The 21,277-nt window shown below is 38.0% G+C and overlaps 1 protein-coding gene across 1 annotated transcript; it reads left to right on the plus strand.

Moving 5' to 3' along the window:
• Positions 1-1,947: 1,947 nt before the first annotated feature.
• On the plus strand, positions 1,948-3,656 carry LOC149940878 (enoyl-CoA hydratase domain-containing protein 3, mitochondrial). Its single transcript, XM_090177896.1, has 9 exons — positions 1,948-2,044; positions 2,102-2,196; positions 2,255-2,390; positions 2,721-2,824; positions 2,889-2,975; positions 3,033-3,142; positions 3,200-3,258; positions 3,312-3,418; positions 3,479-3,656. The coding sequence occupies exons 1-9, from the start codon at positions 1,991-1,993 to the stop codon at positions 3,597-3,599; spliced, it is 873 nt and encodes a 290-aa protein (XP_090034022.1). The 5' UTR covers positions 1,948-1,990; the 3' UTR covers positions 3,600-3,656.
• Positions 3,657-21,277: the final 17,621 nt, after the last annotated feature.

Here is a 21,277-nt window from a genome sequence, read left to right on the forward strand (position 1 = left end):
ATTTTCTTGGCAGAGTAAAGTTCTACTCCTTCATCAAAATCATATAATTAAAAAAAAAGCTTATTGTTGCCTTGTTGAGTAGGCCCGCCATCTAGGTTTCAACCTATTAATAATTGAGCTCCACATCTCAGGCCTATTTCACGATTTTTTCGCGTATTATTTCGTTAAAAGTTCTAGGAAGTTCGAAAAATGTGTTATTATTAGGTGGTTGATCGCCCGGTTTTGGTTATTTTAAAACCCATCACCGGGCGTCAAACATCCACTAAAAAGCACAGCGCACTACTGCCATCTACATTATTTCCGTACTTAATTTCGTCGTAATTTCACAATTTTTGCTTTCCCAGTACCTACCGCCATCTAGGCATACCTTTCTGAAACTCTGATAATGCAATCAGATTGGCGCGAAAAAGCTGAGAAATCAAATCGTCAAATCTATACCACTAAATGAATTGAGAAATATTCAAAATTAGTGTAATTCATTATTTGACTTTTACCATACTTTTGTACGGAAATAATAACTGGAGGGGGAGGGAGACGAGAACGCCGTACACAACTGCAACGAAGGTAATAATTGTAATTGCATAACGTTAAAGAGTCCGAACAGAAAAAAAACTTTGAAGGTGGCCAAAATCGTCCCGGGCAGCGTGGGTACTATAAGCTGCCGGGTAGTTTTTGTTCCCTTTGTTGGAAGTGCTCTTGATAGGGTTACTGAATACTGATTAGCATTCCCTCACTCATAAAATGATTTCTTACAGTGTTGCGAATAGGCCAAATTACTTCATCGTACTAAAAAAGGCTATCGTCTATCGGATAAATTATTCCTGAATTTAGTTGTTTTAAAAACCGGGACTAATATGTCCGATCGACGACGGCTAACATAAACTTTTTGTGGACAGTAAATAAAAATTACCATTTATTCCTACCTTTACAGGGTGCCATAGAACCACAGGAAAAAAAACGGAATATAGTTGTTGGTTAGGAGAGATAATGAATTCTTTGGTTTTTGTTTTCACAACCAAGCACCGGGAATTAATTATCCGTCATAACCAATCTATTTCACGTCTTCTGAAGATGCACGCTGCTGCCCGACGAAGAATTGTATTTTTAGGGGGTTGGTTCGGGTAGATAATGAATTCTGTGGTTTTTGTTTGCTCTGTCAAGCACCGGGAGTTCATTATCCGTCGTAACCAACCAAATTTCACGCTGACACGTAACGGACGACCTCCGATTCTAAGGTAGCTTAGATTGGGTATTTAATCCCTTGGTTACATGGCATTTGATATCATGTCACCGGGAATTAAATATCCCGAATGAGCTACCAAATGTGCTATAATTCCAACTTCTCAAGCTGCTGTCATCGGTGGCGTTTACGGATAACCGAAAGGGGGCGGCATCGCTAAGGTAGCGTAAATTATCAGTCCCTTTTTGCCTTGGTTTAGGTAAAAATTGCCAATGAACCGGGCAATGAAGGGCCGTATGATAAACGCAGTAACCGGCTGAATGAATGAATGAAACATTTCATATCCTTATTACTGAATGGCAGGCGCAAAAATTCTCCCCTCCCCCTTTCTGGGCAAGCGCAACTAAGTATTTTCAATCCGCCTTACTCCCTGTCGTAAAAGCAATAATTTCTGGAAACCCTCCATTTCGGTTATTAGCATGTTTGTTACTACTAGCTAAGTGTCTTTAATTTTCTTTGTGATGATTTTTAAATAAAACCATGTTTTTATTTATTTGTTTTTCTCATTTTTACACTAAATTTTACACTTTTGAAAGTTAATTGGCTACCTCGTAAAAGCCCTGATTTTAATTACTTTCGAACCTCTTGATTCGATACCAGCGTTTAAAATTAAGACATTTTACTGGCTTATTTCTTACACCACTTGCATATCAAAATGTTATCTGACCTTGAAAAAGTATATAATGGTCCAGAGTCCGAAGTCCTTATTCAACGAAGCCTTGGAGCTGTAGTGGGCTAATTTTTAATGAAATGTCGCAAACTCTAGGTCTATTGAGAATCAAGAGTGGTAGTGGTTTAAAAAATGTAAGATGCAAAAAAGAACTGAAGTATACCATAAATGTAATTTTTTTAATTTTGCAGACATTAATAAAATATTATTCAACATCCGAATGCTTGACTGAAACCACGCAAATAAATGGAGTTAGGAGAATCACTATGAATAATCCTCTAAAAAGGCATTATTTGCAAACTTAACACTAAGATTTTTAACTGACAATAGTTATTCTAATTAAGAAATGCTTTGTCTCTGGATATGCTATCAGCACTTCATAACGATATAACATCCAACTGTCAGGACCAATCTTTAAGGTGTATTGTTCTTTCAGGGAAGGGGAATGTTTTTTCAGCTGGGCATGATTTAAAAGAGCTTGTAAGGGAAGATTTCAATCAGTTTTGACATATGTAACACAGTCACTCTTAAGTATGTCATAAAGGTATTGTTTTATGAACTTTGTTACATTAATGTGATATAAATTACGTAACTTCGAATGTGTTATCATAATAATGATGCCGTGGTGGCTTAATTAAGCCAAATTCAATTGGATTTTCTTTTTATATTTATTACTGAAACATTTTCTACGAGAATTTTATACAGAGTTATACCATAGATGTACAATATTATAGACATGGTTATACTTATGTGAGAATGTGTTACATATGGTTTTGACAACTGCAAAAATTAAAAAAATAATTATTCAAGAGTTTAAGTTCTGGCACAGACTTGCATAAGAAAATATTTTCAAAATGCACTGAACTAATGTTATCAATTAAGAAGACTGAAGTTCCGGTCATAGCTCAAGTCAGAGGAAAGGACACTTGTTAAAAGTCAATTGGACAAATTATCATGTAAATAAAATTGAAATGTTACAGGCTTAGCAACTGCGGCTGGATGTCAATTAGCTGCATCTTGTGATATTGTAATTGCTACCGAAAATTCCCACTTTTCAACTCCAGGGTATGAAGAAATTTTTTATGATTGAAGAAATTTCTACATAACATTTATACAATTTAGGGCAGCTGTAGGAATATTTTGTTCAACTCCTGGAATAGCTTTATCAAGGGCAGTTCCTCAAAAAATGGCATCGTATATGTTGTTAACTGGGAATCCGATAAATGCCCAAGGTATATCTATTTCAAATTGACCTAGTAAAAAAATCCAATGTAAATTTGTTTATGTAGAAGCTTTAAGAAGTGGCTTAGTTAGCAAGGTTGTTTTGGAGGAATCGTTAGAGGAAGAAGTAAATAGACCTGTGCTTATGACTATGGGTTTCATAATTCTGATTATTTTTAGACAGACAAAGTAATACATTCGGTTTTGACAAAAAGCCGGTCTGTCATATCATTGGGAAAAGCGTTCTATTACAAACAGCTAGCTTTAGATATTGAGTCTGCTTATAAGTGAGATTCCATTGCAACAGAATAATTTTGAGTAAAAAAACTAATATTTTTTTCATGCAGGGAAGGTGAAAAAATAATGATTGATAATCTGACTCTGTCAGATGCGCAAACTGGAATTATTTGCTTTCTGAATAAAACAAAACCAACATGGAAACATAATGCTGACAAATTAGTGCCTTAATCAAATCTTAAACAAATGAATGAATATTTGTATGAAATTAAATATTTTTCTTACCCATGAGTCATAAATCATTTCCAAAAAAATAAGTGGTCGTCAAACTTTCAAGATGTATAACTGTGGCCTGAAGGCTCAGACTGGTACCTTTTATATCTGAATGATAGAATGAATTGTTAATTTAGTTTACTTAATAATGCATTTATTCTATGTGGAGCACAACCAACAATTAAATAATTAAGCTATACACAAAATAATATTAATAGGAAGGGTAAACAAAATTTACACAACACTAATTAAATCTAGGAAGCTATTTAGTTTCATCTCTATTTTCTCCAAAAAACTTTCTGGGCGCCATATATGGCATCTGTGCCATCAGATTTAATTAATCAAAAGAAACACAAAAATGTGGTTTTCATTAATATAAAAATGACCTTTCCTTCCGTCTACTAGTCGTACGACAGTTTTAAAACTCCCGCAATTTTCTCTTCAAGGCCACGGCCAACTTCGAACGCTTGTTCCGCGCTTTAGCCAAATGTAGTCGGAGAAAAAAAGAGTCGGTCAAATGAGTAGTCGGACAAATGAGCAGTCGGTCAAATGGGCTGCTCATTTGGCCGACCTGAATTTCGGCTAAAAGAGTAGTCGGCCATATGGTCTGCTCATTTGGCCGACTGAAAAGTCGACCAAATGAGCTGTCGGCCAAATGGGCATTCGGACATACGAGCAGTCGGCCAAAGGCACCCCACTCGTAATCTTTATCATTCGGCGGTAGAGCTTTCTATCTTCTCAAAAACTATATTTTCTTTTGTACGGGTTCACTTACTTGTTAGTGGTAAACATAGAAATAGAAATTAGACTAGAAGCACGATTGGATTGGGTGGGGACGTACCAGCTAGAAGGCTGCCATCAGAGTGGAATCGCGATAGTCGCGCCATCTCATAGAAACAATTTAAACTAAATAAGTAAATATGGTCACGTGGAATAACATAAAACAGATCGTAAGCAACGTATTAAAAACTTTTTTTTATTTATCTGACATTATATTAAGTTATTTAAACAACTTTAGGAAAATCATAAAAATCTCAAGAATCTATTATATCTACCGTGTCACCCTTAAATTTCCACGTTAACTTTGCACAATCCTTGTAAGTCTGAAATACCACAAATCATCACAGTTAATAACTAAATTTTAATTATTTTAGTGTGGTTTAGAATATGCCTACATGAGATTCCAAAATCTTGGTTTCACCTAGGAGCAACAAACACCACACCCCACACAAGGAGAACGCAACCCGTCAAAAGTCGTGGATCTTCTTGTGTACGTTTTTCATTGGCTAGACGCATTAGCGCCTGCTGCCGTCGGAAGTGGAAAATTCGGAAATTGTCTCCCCCCCCCCCCCGCCCGTAAAACGTTCAGAGTAAAGGCTCGTGACACTCGTCCAATGAAATTCGTACACAACCCTTCGTTAGCGTGTTTAAAGGCTAGCGGCGTTCTCCTTGTGTTTGTTGCTCCTAGCTTTCAGTGTCTTTTAAACTATCATCAGTATTAGCATATGTAACATAATTACTCATAAGTATGCCTCTGTATAACATTTCCATTGAAAAAAATTCAATGAGACCTTGTTTCACGCGGAACATACATTAAGCGGACCCAAAATGCAAAAATGCTTAAAATCCTTGCGCTATTTAAAAGGTTACCATGGAAATGAAATCATGTGATCGCGAGGCACGAACTAAACTTGACATGGGCAAAGCCAGAAACGCGCGAGGAATTTTCACTAACTTCCATTTCCCATCAGAAAAGTTGGCATACTTATGAGTGATTATGTTACATATGGTATTAGTCAAGTCAAATTGAGTGGTTTCCGGTAGTTCACTTTTTCCGTAAGTTTTCTGAAATAACCTCGGATAAATAGGGAAACTAAATTACAATTACCAAAATCAATAAATTGGCATACTCTAGAAGATGTAAATATGCTTTGTTCTGGAATAGATATTTTTGGGAGCTCTTTCAAATTCTTGTTTTAATAAAGAATTATTCATATTTCAGTTAGTTTTTTATTTCAGAATGTATAGGGTAATTTTTACTTACTTGCTTTCAAATGGTGCCTTCCATTTTGAAAGTAAATTTCATCCGGCAGAAAATGTTTACTACACACAAAGTCATATGAAGTAGGCCTAATTGAAGATGGAGTCCAATTTTCGCGATTTACCGCTAAAACCCATTTCCTAGTAATTCAGCATTTCTCAGAGGAAATCTTAAGTGTAAAAAAATCTCTTATTCCGAGATTATTATAAAATATTTACTATAATATTACATACTTATGAAATGATATTTTATTTCTTTCCCAGATCTCTCTTTACAATGTGAAAAAGGGCAGTTTGTAACCATTTTTGCGGATATGCTTTTAGACGCAAAAGTTTAAACACGAAAAGACCGCCGCTGCGCACGACGTGATGCGCAGTGGATCGCCTTTTTTATCCCTCTTCGAAATTCGCGTCGTAGCCATGGTGACAAATGTTTAATGCGTTTGTCAGATGGCGCGTACATCGCGATTCCACCCTAGTGTCAGCCTTCTAGCTCGCCTGTTTCCCTTGGGATTGGCGGAAAGGGCAGTGCTTCTAGTCTAATTTCTATTTCTATGGTGGTAAATGTATAGAGGAAATTAATAAAATTACGGAATACTCATGACGATTGAAAAATTTATTAACAATTTTTACAATTTCAAATCAAACCATAATACAGACACAACGTTTTAAACCTTACAAGGTCCTTTGTCAAATGCCAATCATCATGAGTATTCCGTAATTTCTTTTGGAACAAAATCATTCTAACTCACATGAGCAAAGAGAAAAATAATACACGATCTAAGTCAAATGAAAAAGCCAATTCAAAATAATTTAATTACACAATTGTTTAAAAATATAAAAATTATAACAATAATAATAGCAGTACTTTGAATTTACTGACATTCATTTCCCAATAGGCAAGTGAACTGAACTGGATGCAAAAATTAATAACGGACCACGGACCAAAAAAGTTTAACCCAACTTATGATTAAAGATGATTTGTGATAGTTCTTACAACTCTTGAATTGGCAAGATTTTCACATATTTAGTTTACACCTTGGTAAAATAAAATTCCAATCAGTAAAATAAAGAAAATTTACGCTTCAAATCAAACTTGGTCGAAACCTCGGGCCTCGTCCTCCAGTCCCGATTTTTTTTGTTTAGACTGCCAGCAGCCAGCACCCACCTCGGATACGAGATTTAAAACTGAACCGAACTGAATTTTTCAGACTTATTAGCCCCACGCTATTACATTGCCCCCCGCAACTAGGGAATCGTATGGTTAGACGGGAGCCCGTAGGAATCTCGCTGCATTTCCAATCTAGGGTACGTAGTCTAGATTATCTTTGATCAAATCTAAGTATCAAAGATGTAGAAAACTTAAATGTAGTGATGAACACCAGCCAAAATTTAACATTTGACAGTAATATAGAGTACTAGCGGCGAAGCCCGCCTTACAGGCTGAGGGCTGAGTGGTACCGGGGAAGCGAAAATACGGTATTGTGAACGATCCCCTCGGGGCACCAGGCGACACCCCGTTGTATTTTAGCCTTCCGCCCGGACAGAGGATTAAGGGCGGTGACTTTTTACTTTCCTCTTTACTCGTGGGATCTTTTATGAATTCCAAAAACCAAAACAAAAAACCATCGGGCAAGGGTCTGTCTTTGACAGCACCCGGCTCTAGCCAGGGGAAGGGTGTATCTCAGGATACTACCCTCCCTTCAACAAGTTCAGGTCGTGGGTCTGTCTTGGAAGAAACCGAGCCCATGTTGCTAGGGTCTGCCTCCGGCAGTACCCAGCATCAGAAGCAAGGGTCTACCAAAGACAGTACCCCGACGGAGCGAAGCAAGGTAAGTGCTTCCAATGCTCGTACTCGCAAGAGGAACAAGCGTCGAAATACACTCAGGAAGTTGACAGAAGACCCTTCAAAGGGTGACTCCTCTTCAAAAAAGAGAAAAGGGAGTCGGTTCAAGACTCTCCAAGCTCTCAACAACAGGCTGCCAAAAAGTCCAAGCCACTGACCTTCAGTGAAGCTGTGGGTTCGATGCGGATGGCCATCATAAAAGAAGGCTTTCCCTCGAACTGCTTAACCGAGGCAGAAATGGGAACCATCCAGCGTGGGGGGGTGGTGACACCGGTCAACCTTCAATCTAGGCCCATCGCCATGAGCATTAAGGTGGTGCAGATAAATCTTCATCACTGCAAGGCAGCCTCCGCTGTACTTTGTCGAAGGCTTGCGAAGGAGCAAATTGATGTTGCTCTTATTCAGGAACCTTGGATTGCCAAGGGTAAAATCCTTGGTCTTAATAGTGCAGGTAATGTAAATTAAGACTATAATTCCGTTTCACCTAGAGCTTGTGTATTGGTACGCGAGGACATTCATGCCCTTCCGCTCTCAATCTATCACTCTAGGGATACTGCCGTGGTTAAAATCATTTCCCCTACCGTTGATGGGAATGAGGAACTCACGCTGGAATCTGCTTACTTTCCTTACGATGATGCCAACCAGCCAGGGCTAGTTCCTTGGTGGAACCCTGAGATTGGTAGGCTTCGCAAAAAATCTAGGAGGCTTTTTAATAAAGCTAAGAGGTCGGGTGACTGGGTTGCCTACAAGCACACCCTCACTGCATACCATAAGGCCATCCGCGAGGCCAAGAGGGACTCGTGGAAGAATTTCTGTGAGAATATCTCTGATATTCCCAGTACGGCTAAGTTAATGAAAGTTCGCTCATTGAAACCCGCCTTGGATGTCAAACTATTAAATACTTTATACAAACTGAACTGGTTATCCCAATAAAGCCTTATTATTATTATTATTATTATTATTATTATTATTATGGCCAACGATAAGACTAAACATCTTGACACTATTAAGTTGAAAGATGGTAGTCATTCTTCGTCGGGTAAGGAGACTCTAACTCATATGTTAGATGTACACTTTCCTGACTCCAGAATTACGAACAGTACTGATTCTGACCCCCTTCCCATTAGGATTGCACGTACCAAAAGGGAAGAATAAAATTGTCATGCACTCCAGACTTATTTGGGCAATAAAGTCTTTTAAGCCCTATAAGTCTCCGGGGCCGGATGGGATCATTCCCATTCTGTTGCAGGAGGGCATTGATATTATCTGCCCAATGTTGAGTAGAATCTATAGGGCGTGTATTGCCCTTGGATATATTCCTAGCACCTGGAAACTTTCTAGGGTGATCTTTATTCCGAAGCCAGGGAAATCTAACTATCTCGAGGCTAAGGCCTTTAGGCCAATCAGTTTGACTTCCTTTTTCTAAAGATTTTGGAGAAATTGGTAGACAATTATATTAGGGGGGAGGTTATTTATCATACACCTCTCTCGACGGCTCAGTATGCCTACCAAAAGGGCAAATCTTCTGAGACTGCCCTTCATGGCATACACTCTTAGAAAAAAGGGTGTTTTGAGGGTTTGTCCTAGATCTCCCGGGTTCTTTGTAGAACTTTGCTTAAAAGAGTTTTTAGTTTATACAACCTTAGGGTTTTATTTTTATCCTTTGGGTTTAGCATATAACCTTCGGGTTTTATTTTGGCTACAAAGGGTTTCATTTGGACCAGGTAGGGTTTTTTAATAACACGTAGGGTTTTCATTTGACCACGTACGGTGTTTGTTGACCGCGGAATGGGGTGTTTGTTGACCAATTATGGGTTTATTCTAGATCTTCAAATATTTAATATTTGAAGCTTTTGGTATCACAACAACTTAATGCTTTTTATTGTTGAAGTTTAAAATAGATCTTAATCAAGTTTCCATTTGACCCTTAAAGGGGAATTGTCACAACCCTAAAATTGGTTAAAAACCATTTAAATGGATAGAGGACTTCCGAAAATGGTTATACAAAAATTTCATGTTAATATTTCCAGTATTTGATTTATTATTAACAAGCAAATTTCGAGTTTTATCCCCCCGACTCGAGAATCTCAGAACCGCTTGGTTGAACCTACCCGCAGCGCCATCTCGTGAACGAAATATTATTTTCCCCGGTTTTGTCGTTTTTCGGTCAGTACTGTCGTCTACTACGACATTCTCCTTGGCAATTTAACCGAGTTATATTCGTAGATTGTAGTTTATCGTGTTTTTAAAATGCCTTACACGCCGCACTTTCTCAAATTTTTTGCCGCTTCATTGGGTGGTAGATAAAACCTAGGAAAGATATGAGACCAGCCTTTGAGGCTACTAGATGGAACCTTGAAGTGTTTTACGAAAGCCCCACGCGGAGGTAGTTAAATTTGTGGATGGATTGAAATAGAACCCATGGCGGGGCTAGGTAAAACCATAAAGGTGCTACGGTGGATTAACTAAGCACCTAGGTTGGAGTTACATAGAACTTTCTATAGTTCCAATATAACCTAAAAGGGTTGTTGATAAAACCGAAAGAAGATGTATGAAAAACTCCTGACGGTACAAGATAAAAACCTTAAATGAAAGATAATCAAACCCCTGGCCGTGCCAAATGAAACCTCAAAACAAGGGCTATACATAACACCTTTACGGGTTGAAAATAAAGGACATCGGTAAAAAACCTTTTTCCGGTTACATGACACCAATTTTTCTAAGAGTGTAACTAACTGCATTGAAAGGGCTATTAACTTTAAGGAAATAGCGTTAGCAGTTTTCCTTGATATATAGGGCGCTTTTGATAAGGTGTCCATGAAGGCTGCAAAGCGCTTTGGCATTAATGACACTCTGTGTCTTTGGATCAAAGCTATGCTGACGAATCGTGTGGTGGTATCCTCCCTGCTTGGTGAATCCCTTATGGTCACCACCAGCCGTGGTTGCCGGCAAAGGGGTGTTCTTTCACCTCTGCTGTGGTGCCTGGTTGTGGATGAACTTTTGGTGAGGCTAAACAGGGATGGGTGCCGCTGCTTCGGCTATGCCGACGATTACGCCATCATCTTTACGGGAAAGTTCCCCAACACTATTAGCGATTTAGTAAGAAGGGCTCTTGCATCAGTGGAAAACTGGTGCAAGGAAGTTAATCTTACGGTTAAACCTAATAAAACGGTTCTTGTTCCTTTTACTCGTAGTTGCAAAACTCTTTTAATGATATCTCCTTATTTGGGACTATTTTGAGTGAAAGCACGGAGGTAAAGTACCTTGGTGTCATTCTTGACAGAAAACAACCGTGGAAGCCTCACCTTGACTCTATAGTTAAGAAGGCTAAGATGTTACTTTGGAGAACCAGAAGTGCAGTTAGCAGGTCATGGGGACTTAGCCCTAAAGTGGTCTTCTGGCTGTACACCATGATCATCAGACCATTGCTCTCCTATGCTGCAGTGGTCTGGTGGCCTAGAGTCCGAATTAAGACTGTGCAGAGTGATCTGCGCATCCTACAAAGGCTGGCTTGTGTCAGCATCACAGGAGCTATGAGAACAGCCCCAAGTGCTTCTCTAGAAATTCTCCTGAACATTCTTCCTCTTCATCTTTTCATAGAGGAAGCTGCTGCTATGGGAGCCTATAGGCTCAACCCGAATGGTTGGTGGAAGGCGAATATTTGAGATAATAGCCACACCAAGATCTACCGGGAAATTTCAAGTCTACCTAATGGGTTCTGATATGATGGCTACAATGTTACAGTTTAGTAAGCCTTTCAATACTTATTTTCCAAGCCGTACGGAGTGGGCCAATCATAGTACCCTCGGGACCAGAGGAGAAATCGTCTGGTTTACCGATGGGTCTAAGACCCACTCTGGCTCTGGTTCGGGGATGTATTGTCTTACTAGCAATCTCGGCTTCTTTGAAAGCCTTGGTGTTTATGCTAGTGTTTTTCAGGCGGAAATTGCCGCTATTTGCTTCTGTGTTGACTTTTGTCTTAAAAAGAAGCTTCATGGCAAAGGTTATCCAAATTTATTTGGATAGTCAAGCAGCCCTCAAGGCTCTCAACCAGTTTCAGGTTTCTTCAAAACTGGTTTATAGCTGTTTGAATCTCCTCTCGGAGTTAGGCACTAACAATAAAGTTCAGCTCTATTGGGTTCCTGGCCATCAGGGGTACTATGGTAACAAGAAAGCCGATGTCTTAGCCAAGAAGGGGGCAGAGGCTGGGTTCTTTAGTCCTGAACCTGCCGTTCCTATCCCCTCTAGCATAGTACGTGGCCTTATCTCTAAATCCATGACTGACCGTCAACTAATGTAGGGGAAGTGACTGTACACTTTATAAGGTGAGGGGAATTTTCATTCACTGACTTTCAGAATTGGCCTATGAAATGAATATGTTCATGTGCTTGTTAATTCTACTAGAAAATATAACATGATAATGGTACCACTAGTGAATGTTTTCGGTTTCTATTATATAGCTGGCCTTCAATAGTTTATTTTCATATACTCAAGTATTATCACCACTATGGATTCCTTCTATATTGTTCTCAGTTGATAAATTACATCCAGGGTTTCTGTAATTATGATATATAAATTTCATGGTTTAGAGTCACTTAATAGTAAAGTTCACCCTCAAAACAATTCATTTTTTTACCAGGTTGTTTCTTTAAAGACAATATATTCATTAAAAGAGATATTATAAAGAATAATTACATATATAACCTCTTGGAGATATCATAATTAAAGTGTGATAAAATACGCGAAAAAGTAGATTAGTCCATAATAAAAAGGGATAATATATCTAAATCCTAAACAAATTTGAAGAAATTAAAAAACTTACTAATAACTCGTACCGATAGGTCTTCGAGCGAATCTCGGATCAAATAGATCTTCGAGTAATTAGTATTATGGACTAATCTACTTTTTCGCGTATTTTATCATCCTTCTCACAGTCCATAGGTGGTCTCTTCTAACTACTTATCGATAATAAAAGTGTGCTACAAAGTGATTAGCACACAGAGCAGCCCTAGCTTTAAATAACTCCGCCTCTCGTCCAAATAAATCCATCCTCCCAGAATTCTCAATCCATTCATAGTTTGCACCGAAGGGAGGGGCCCATGGTCTCCAAGGAAACTGGGAGGGCGATCAAAAATTCAAACCATTTCGCGCGTAGCTACTAAATAGGTAGCCATTTTGTTGGTAATCTCGTCAAAGCTACAAAACGTATTAGATTTATGCTTTAAAATTTTAAATGGGCCCTAAACAAAGCCAGATAAGATTCTAAGGCCGGGTTATTTAAATAAAATATCAAATTACGACAGAAATATCTACGAAAAGAAGTTAACAAAGCTTATCGAAGTTAGGCCTTTGCGGTCATCCTTTTTACAATTACCTTCACTATCGAATAAAATAAACAATTTTCGCTCTCCATTGGTAATTGAATTACTCGAACAATTTTTAACCAGGCAGATAACCATTTTTAACGTGAAAATAATTCCTTAATCATTTGAAAATAATTAAAATCCGCAAACAGACGATTGAAACTGTTAACCCTCCCGTTTTACTAAGAAATCTACACCTTCAAAATGCTGGCAAAGAACCGTTCATTCTTGCTCAAATTAAATATTTATTCTTGGTTCTTATATCTATACTTGGAACTGCGTCATTGATGACGTAGGGATGCAAACTATGTATTGGGAAAATCTTAATAATAATAAAGTGACGTGACAAGGCTTAGTGGTAGTAGTTGGATAAAAAGAAATGTTTTAATAACGTAAAGAGTAGTATTTAGCTTAAATAATTCTTAGGGAAACGAAAAAATTATAAATCTGAGTTATTAGCTCTCGAATTTACACAACTATGGCCGCACAATTTTGTCTATTCCACTTCGACGATTTGCTAAAACCCTCCATTTTGAAATAAAAATATAAATTTTATTTATTTTTGCAGTAGGAGCGCCCGCGCGCAGGTGGCGCTAGCGTAATTTAGTCTGCCAAATTTCCTATTGAGATGCTCATCCTTATGACTGTACCCCGTGTTCCAGTCATATCCCTTCATCCATGATAGGAGCGCCCGCGCGCAGGTGGCGCTAGCGTAATTTAGTCTGCCAAATTTCATATTGAGATGCTCATCCTTATGACTGTACCCCGTGTTCCAGTCATATTCCTTCATCCATGCATGGAGGAAGAGAGAGAGGAGGCTTTATGAATCATGGAGGAAGAAACTACTATCCTGGAGAGGAAAAAAAGGCTAGCGAACAGTGGCTCAATTGGCCTTTGTGCCTAGTAGAGTGTCTCCACCTATCGATGAACGGAATAACTATAACTTTATAAAAATTCCGCAATGGCTGTCCTAAAATAGGAGGCGCTAAAAGCCTACGAACCAGGCGTAACGCCTGGCGCCTCTAGCGGATTTTCGTGCCGTACTTCGAACAATCGGCCTGTGCTAGAGGTATCGTATTTACCTCTCCAGAAGTACTTTCTTCCTCCATGTATGAATAACCTTTTTACCCCGGGAGCTTGATGCCAACTCCCACAGGGTAGGAGAGTGTAATTTCACAACGGGTAAACAATTTCAACAAAAATAGAGGGAGCCAACTAGAGAACGCGCAGCCAGGCCGTGATAGTTGACGGGTGCTGATCCATTGAGTTGGGAATAATACTATCTAGAGCCCCAGTTCAAATTTTCCCCATAGGCTTTAACACAGCATTAGTGAAGATAGGAACGAAAATCATGGTAGGGTTATCAACCAAGACAAAAGCCACCTATGAGCGAAAAATGCAACTATTTAAATGAAAAATTCTTCGATGGCCCCTGCCGCCACCTATTAGCGACTTTGTGAACTATTATAATTTAAACTTTTGAATTGAAGTGGGAAAGCGACGCGTTTTTAAGAAAAATTTTTAAAACGCGTTTTTTTTTATTAAAGTCAAGTATATCTGAAAACTCTTTATTCACACAATAAAGGTATCTTTTGTGAGTTCTTTAGATTTTTAGTGAAATTTTAAGCATAATGGGTAGGAAATGCGCAATTTCGTCTAGAAACATCTCTTGACAGCAACACCATAGCAACTTCTGGCTTTGTTTTTTTTGTTACCATTAATGGCAGTTGGAAAATTCCAATTGTTTTTTTTTGGTCACGGAACACCAGCCTGGTTGTTGGACAAGCTGGTTCGGGAAGCTTTTCATCACATCAAAGCCACTGGTGCTGAATGTGTTGCGTTGGTAGGTGCTGGAATTTCTTCCAATATTGCAATGGCCCAGCGACTAGGAGTGGTTATGACATCCAAAGAAATAAAATCAGTTTTTCCTAAGCCTGGTAAAATTCATAATTATTAAAAGTAGAAATTTTAACTTCAAATTTATAAATTTAGCAAACCCAGAGAAAAAAGTGGTATTAATTTTGGATATATGTCATATGTTCAAACTTCTAAGAAACTTGTGGGGTTTTTCAAGGTTATCTTTGATCAGCGAAATGATTATAACGAAGTAAAGCAAATTTTATTTTAACTTCTGGAAAAAAAGATAAAATTAGTAACATTATTAACATCTTGACAAATAATAGGATATATTATGGTCTTTGGTAGAATTTCTCGAGAGCATCCAAGCTGTAGAGGGTCTTAGTCTGGCCAACAAACTTACACGCTTTCACATAAAGTTTCATACACAAAAGATGAAAGTAAAATTAGTAGTACAAACAATGAGTGCCTCAGTAGCGAGCGCCATGAAAATTCTGAAGGCAATTAAGGTCAAAGAGTTTCAGAAATGGATCTAACAGTTAACTTCATTGAAATTGTGGATAGGTAGAGATAGGGTGTAAGTATTAGCACATGTTAAGATATTAAGTTGGTTTTGCTTACCTCAGAGCTTTTGATATCCTCAATTCACGAAATCCATACGCTAAAGGGTACATGGCTCCAATCAATAGCTATAACAAAGAGAGAGCAAGGACAAGCCTCCTGAAATGTTAAATTTGTGTGATTAGGAAGGAAACTTGATTTCAGAATCAACTAGAAAAACTGGACCTCTGAGTCAGGGCCGGCTCAAGAAATATTTTTCACCCGGGCAAGGGGGATTTTTGGCGCCCCTGTTATTTTGTAACTAAATTAAACTACCCCCCCCCTGTAAAAACATTAAGGCCCTCAAGGGGTCGGAGTGTGCAATAACTGGTGGCTTTACCGGGGAGTCGGGGTCCGGCTCTTGTAACCCATAAGGGCGGTGGCGCACTGGGAGATGTTAGCTCTGATCAAATGGTCCCATCTCCACCTCCGACTTTGGCCAGGTTTGGCTGGAAACTGAGCTTCGACTGAGGCTAACGGAGAGGGTCCGTTTAAACTAGCCGCCTCGGCGGATTGGGTAGCCTGCTGTGGGGCTGCGGGCCTCCGTATGAGGGCACGTTGGTCCTGTTTCCCGGCCTTTTGGAGTCACACCGCGATCTCCGTGGTCAGCTGTGCCGGGTTATGTGGACTGCTGTGTCCCGTCGTTCCCCTTTAGGAGCTCTCTACAAAGGGTATGACTCTTTACCTACGTAGGTAGGGTTTCGGAAGGAGTTGCTATAGCATCCACTCTTACTCGCACGGCTGTAGTAAGAATTGGTCCGCTCATTGCTGCACCTTCTGCTGGGTTGAGTGGCTTGCGTCAAAGGTCCGACCATCAGTAGTAGGGTACTACTACCCGAGGGGCTATCGACTTCCCGTAATCGGTGTACACCCTAACTGTAATGATTACGTATTCTTCTGCAATCCTTTGTACTCATTTGTAATCTTCGTACTCATCTGTAATCACCGTAATCTTTATGAAATAACGCGTACTCATCTGTAATCACTTGTAATCATTTGTAAAGTGCGTAATAATCTGTAATCACGCTTATTCATTGGAATTATCCCGTACTCAATTACTCATCTGTAACAATTTTAAAGTTTTGGGTTGCCTGTGTACTCATCGTAATCCTTATGTTCTCATCATAATCATTCTGTACTCATCGTAATCATCCGAACTCATTAATGATTACGTAATCGGTGTACAGGCAAATTCTTACTGGCTAGACCCACGCTACTACCCATGCTGGATTTGTCACCTGTCCGGGCTTGGGGACGCTGGCGTAGGGCACTATGATGATAGGCCTCCGGTGGTATGGCCCCTGTTGCTAGGTACACCGGGCTAAAAATTCTGACACACTTCTATTCTTGTAGTATCGCCCAACCACTTTTTCTTCTTCATATTATATACCCTGGTTTATAATTAAAATACCAGGGAAATGCTTTATCCGTCAGAACTAAGCACCGTAGTTTTATGGTTTATTTACTATTTTAAAATAAATAGTCGCAAAAAAACAATCATCGACGATGTTGGACATTTTGGTTGGGAAAACGGTTTGTATTTCTTATTAGCTAAGGATTTTTCAAATTATGTTATGCTTTCATTAAAATTTTTATAAAGAAATCCAATTCTTGGTAAACTAAAAAGGCGCACAACTCAATTTTGGCGCCCCTCTCAAAACGGCGCCCCGGGCAGTTGCCCGGGTTGCCCGGCCCTTAAGCCGCCCCTGCTCTGAGTTTTGCAGTTTCCATCACTGGTATTCTACATCTGGTAGATACTCAAGTTATATACTCAAGTTACGCCTGAAAGACCATTGAAGTACTGATTAGGTTTAAAGTTGAGTTGTAAGAATCAAATTTTAAGAATTTCACTTTATACAGATATCTCCCTACCTACAAGTTATCACAAGATCACTTAGAACTTACATTTAGTGTTTATCGACAGCAGGGAGGCTGTAACAATAACCCCACAGTAGCTCAGTTTAAGTCTGCCTATAAGAGGTCTTTTATGGCAAATATTTTAGCCCTTGATGATACATCAATTCCTAATTTATGCGAAAGTTCCAATAATATTTTACAAAAGGACACCACATCTGATGTTTCACTTACTGATGATTCAAGATGTACTGGATTCTTTATTACTTATTTATATTCATTATTTATTTACATTCATTATTTATTTACATTCATTATTTATTTACATTCATTATTTATTTACATTCATTATTTATTTATATTCATTATTTATTTATATTCATTATTTATTTATATTCATTATTTATTTACATTCATTATTTATTTACATTCATTATTTATTTACATTCATTATTTATTTATATTCATTATTTATTTATATTCATTATTTATTTATATTCATTATTTATTTATATTCATTATTTATTTATAATCATTATTTATTTATTTATATTCCTTATTATTTATTTGTATTCATTTTTACATACTTTATTTTGTTTTAGTGCAATTTAATCTTTAAAATACTGTAAATTATTTCCAAATTAAATATGATTTACCAAGAACCTTCGTTGTTTTGTTTTTTAGCTTTAAATTATAATAGTTCACAAAGTCGCTAATAGGTGGCGGCACGGGCAATCGAAGAAATTTTCATTTAAATAGCTGCATTTTTCGCTCATAGGTGGCTTTTGTCGTGGTTGATAACCCTCAAGGTGAATACAGATACGCTATAATGGATAACCCTACCATGATTTTCGTTCCTATCTTCACTAATGCTGTGTTAAAGCCTATGGGGAAAATTTGAACTGGGGCTCTAGATAGTATTATTCCCAACTCAATGGTGCTGATCCCCTTTTTTGTCAGCCCCCACTCTCCTACCCTGTGGGAGTTGCAGTGCTTCCACTTTGAGGGTATTTTACCCTTTTTCGCGTAAAATGGACCTCGAGAGGGATTTTTTTTCGAGATTGAGGGTAATGGGTAAAATGAGGGTATTTTGAACATTTCATGGGAAATTTAAGGGTATTTAGAAATTTTGAAAATAATCTACCATGAAATATAATTTCCCTTTTTGACAAAGTGTAACTAAGTTGGCCGTAAGTAAAAAACTGGTTTTGCTTATGTCGAGACCTTTTTAGGTTCTTTCTCTGTTGTCAGCATAGATATAAGAAACGTATATAAAGGTCTAGATAAATTTCGGGGCGTCTAAGCCTAACGTAAAATACGGAATTGACACCTAGCAGACACCGAGGAAGGCACGTGACCAAGAGCGCGAGCTCTCTTAGCATTTTAGTACTAAGTGCTTGACCTTTCCGCAGGCCGTAGTCTTTAAACACCATCTGTTGGTGACATTTAGTATAATTTTTAAGCAGGAGACAATGGCTCTCGCGACGATAGCACGAGCTTTCTTACCGATAGATAGCGCCTTATAAGGATAGCCTGCAGAATTTACACGTTTCTGCTAGCTGTCACCTCCGTATTCACTCCCTTTGAAATATTTTATCTAGACCTTTATATACATTTCTTATATCTATGGTTGTCAGCTTTGCCAATTGGAGCAGACAAAAATAATGTTTTCGTCCCTAATATAGCGAATTGCATACCTACCATTTATATTAGTGTCTTTTTCTTTATAAAAATTAAAGAAAAAAACTGTGATAATTAAACTACATTTTTTAAATCGGTGTTTTTTATGGGAATTTTAATGGTATTTTTAAATTAAAAATGGGTATAAGTGGGTATTTTATTGTTTGATTCTTGTGGGAATTTTAAGGGTATTTTGGAAATTTGGAAAGGGTAAAAGTGGGTATTTTTCAGCTTATGTCTGGGTAAAATGATCTTTTGGAAGTGGAAGCACTGGGGAGTTGGCATCAAGCTCCCGGGGTAAAAAGGTTATTCATAAAGCCTCCTCTCTTTTCCTCCATGATCCATGCCGTAACCCTGCGTGCGTGCAACAGGCCATATTATGAACATTATTTTTTTTTTCAAATCTGGCTCTTAGCGTCCGCATTTGATAACCGCCAGATGTCGGTAATATGGAGAAAAAACCATCCGCGTGACGTTAGCTTGCTAGTCAACTGCTGCATTTAAACGGTGGCACGTGTGATTTTTCAAACGTTTTAATTCATAAAGCTAAGGCTTATTTGTTTACTTTCTATGATAACGTTACGCGTGTAATGCAATTGCCATTAAATAATTGTCTGCTTTTATTTAGTTCCACCATGGTTAATTATTGTTTAATCAAAAATTGCTTGTCGATTTAAAAGCAAACTGACGCTGCTTTAACTAAAGTTAGTTTCACAAATTTCCTCAAAATGAAATGGGAACCGACAATTTTAGAGAAGATTCCTAATGACAATGAAAATAAACCACCTACCTTGAACTTAGACGAACCTCAGCGTATTTGTAGTAAGCATTTCCTAGTTATAATTTTGTACAAACATGCGCTGTGATAATACTCACTCTATTCACTTGTTTAATATTTTTAAAATCAAATATATTAACTGATAAAGTATTTTGTGATATTTTCACAATCAAAAATGTTTTAAATGATAAAGAACTTGGTTATATTTTCATAATTACAATGATATTTTAAGGCTTAGGGTGAAACAAAATGTTAACTTTGAAAATTGACGGCTTTTAAAATTCATTTTGCGCGTGAAAATACCTCTACACGTTATGGTAAAAAAAGCACGCAAAGAAGGCTGTGTGCCCAAGACATGTACCGGTAGTGTCGCGCGCTAAAACGTAATTTCAAAATCCGTCAATTCCCGCTTCTTATAATTTTCCCCATATTACCAGATATTACCGCCATCTGTTGGGTTTCAAAAAATCGTAATGCCACCCTCTCGAATATCTCTAATTCTCATTTTATGGCCTGACGGCTGTAATCCCAGGCGTCCGGGAGGCAGAGTTTGTGGATGGCCGTGTGAGGACGACCACCACTCCCCCAACGGGTGGTCGGAATACTTCCGCCACTGGTGTCCCCACCCCTGTCCCCACGTATGCCCCCGTTGGCGTGGCCGTTACACATATCTCGCGGGTACGACTAAAACAAGGAAAACAAGGAAAACCCGGAAAACGAGGAAATCGAGAAAATTGAAGGAAAGCTACCAAATAGTAGTATGAGGGCTTGGTCACACCGCGCCCAGCAAGTAAACCGCGGATAATAATACACGAGGAATTTTTGCCGTGCGATAAACAAACGACGGAAAAATTAAATTACTATAATTTTTGTGTAATTAAGGGTGTTTATGAAGCAGCTAAATGCTAATTTTACGATACTTTAAATATAAAATTTGAAATTCGTAATTATAACATTTGGTTGCTAAATCGAGGAATATAGTAAACCAAAGAATAAATTCTTTGAGTAAACCGAGGAATTTTTAAATCATCTACAATCTCCGTCGCATCGGGCGATAGATGCCGCTAGTCCTGCAAATGGAGAAACCACGGAAAAATTAAATTACGAGTGTATACGAGTAATTAAGTTTGCTTTTTAAGATTCTAAATGCTAATTTTTGCGTTCTCGTCCCTACGATACTTTAAATTTAAATCAGAAATTTGTAATTATAACATTTGGTTGCTAAATCACGGCATATATTAAAACGAGGAAAAATGAAATTTTTCGAATTTGAGAGTAATAAAAGCTATTTATTAACCATTTAAATGTTAATTCGAGTTTCTCGTACTTACGATGTATTAATATAAATCAGAAATACGTTGCTAAAACCATTTTCTTTGAAAACCCGGAAAATCTAAAGCGAGTAAAACGAGGATTTTATTAAATCATATACAATGACCATCACGTCGTGCGATAGATGCCGCTAGTCGTCCGGCGGCTGAATATTTCATTCTAAGCGTTTTCCTTCAAATGTACAAACCACGGAAAAATTAAATTACGATAATATTTCAGTATTTAAGAGTGTTTATGAACCAGATAAATGATAATTGTACGTTCTAGTGCCTTAGACAATTTAAAT

Source organism: Leiobunum rupestre, chromosome 6 (assembly GCF_980474605.1).
Source record: "Leiobunum rupestre chromosome 6, qqLeiRupe1.1.hap1, whole genome shotgun sequence".
Classification (NCBI taxonomy): Eukaryota; Metazoa; Arthropoda; class Arachnida; order Opiliones; family Sclerosomatidae; genus Leiobunum; species Leiobunum rupestre.

Excerpts from the sequence above, each read along its gene's own strand:
- LOC149940878 (XM_090177896.1), top strand. The coding sequence starts at position 1,991 with ATGTCGCAAACTCTAGGTCTATTGAGAATCAAGAGTGGTAGTGGTTTA. Across the intron at positions 2,045-2,101 it reads GTGGTAGTGGTTTAAAAAAT|ACATTAATAAAATATTATTC; the intron begins GTAAGATGCAAA and ends TTAATTTTGCAG. Across the intron at positions 3,419-3,478 it reads GATATTGAGTCTGCTTATAA|GGAAGGTGAAAAAATAATGA; the intron begins GTGAGATTCCAT and ends TTTTTCATGCAG.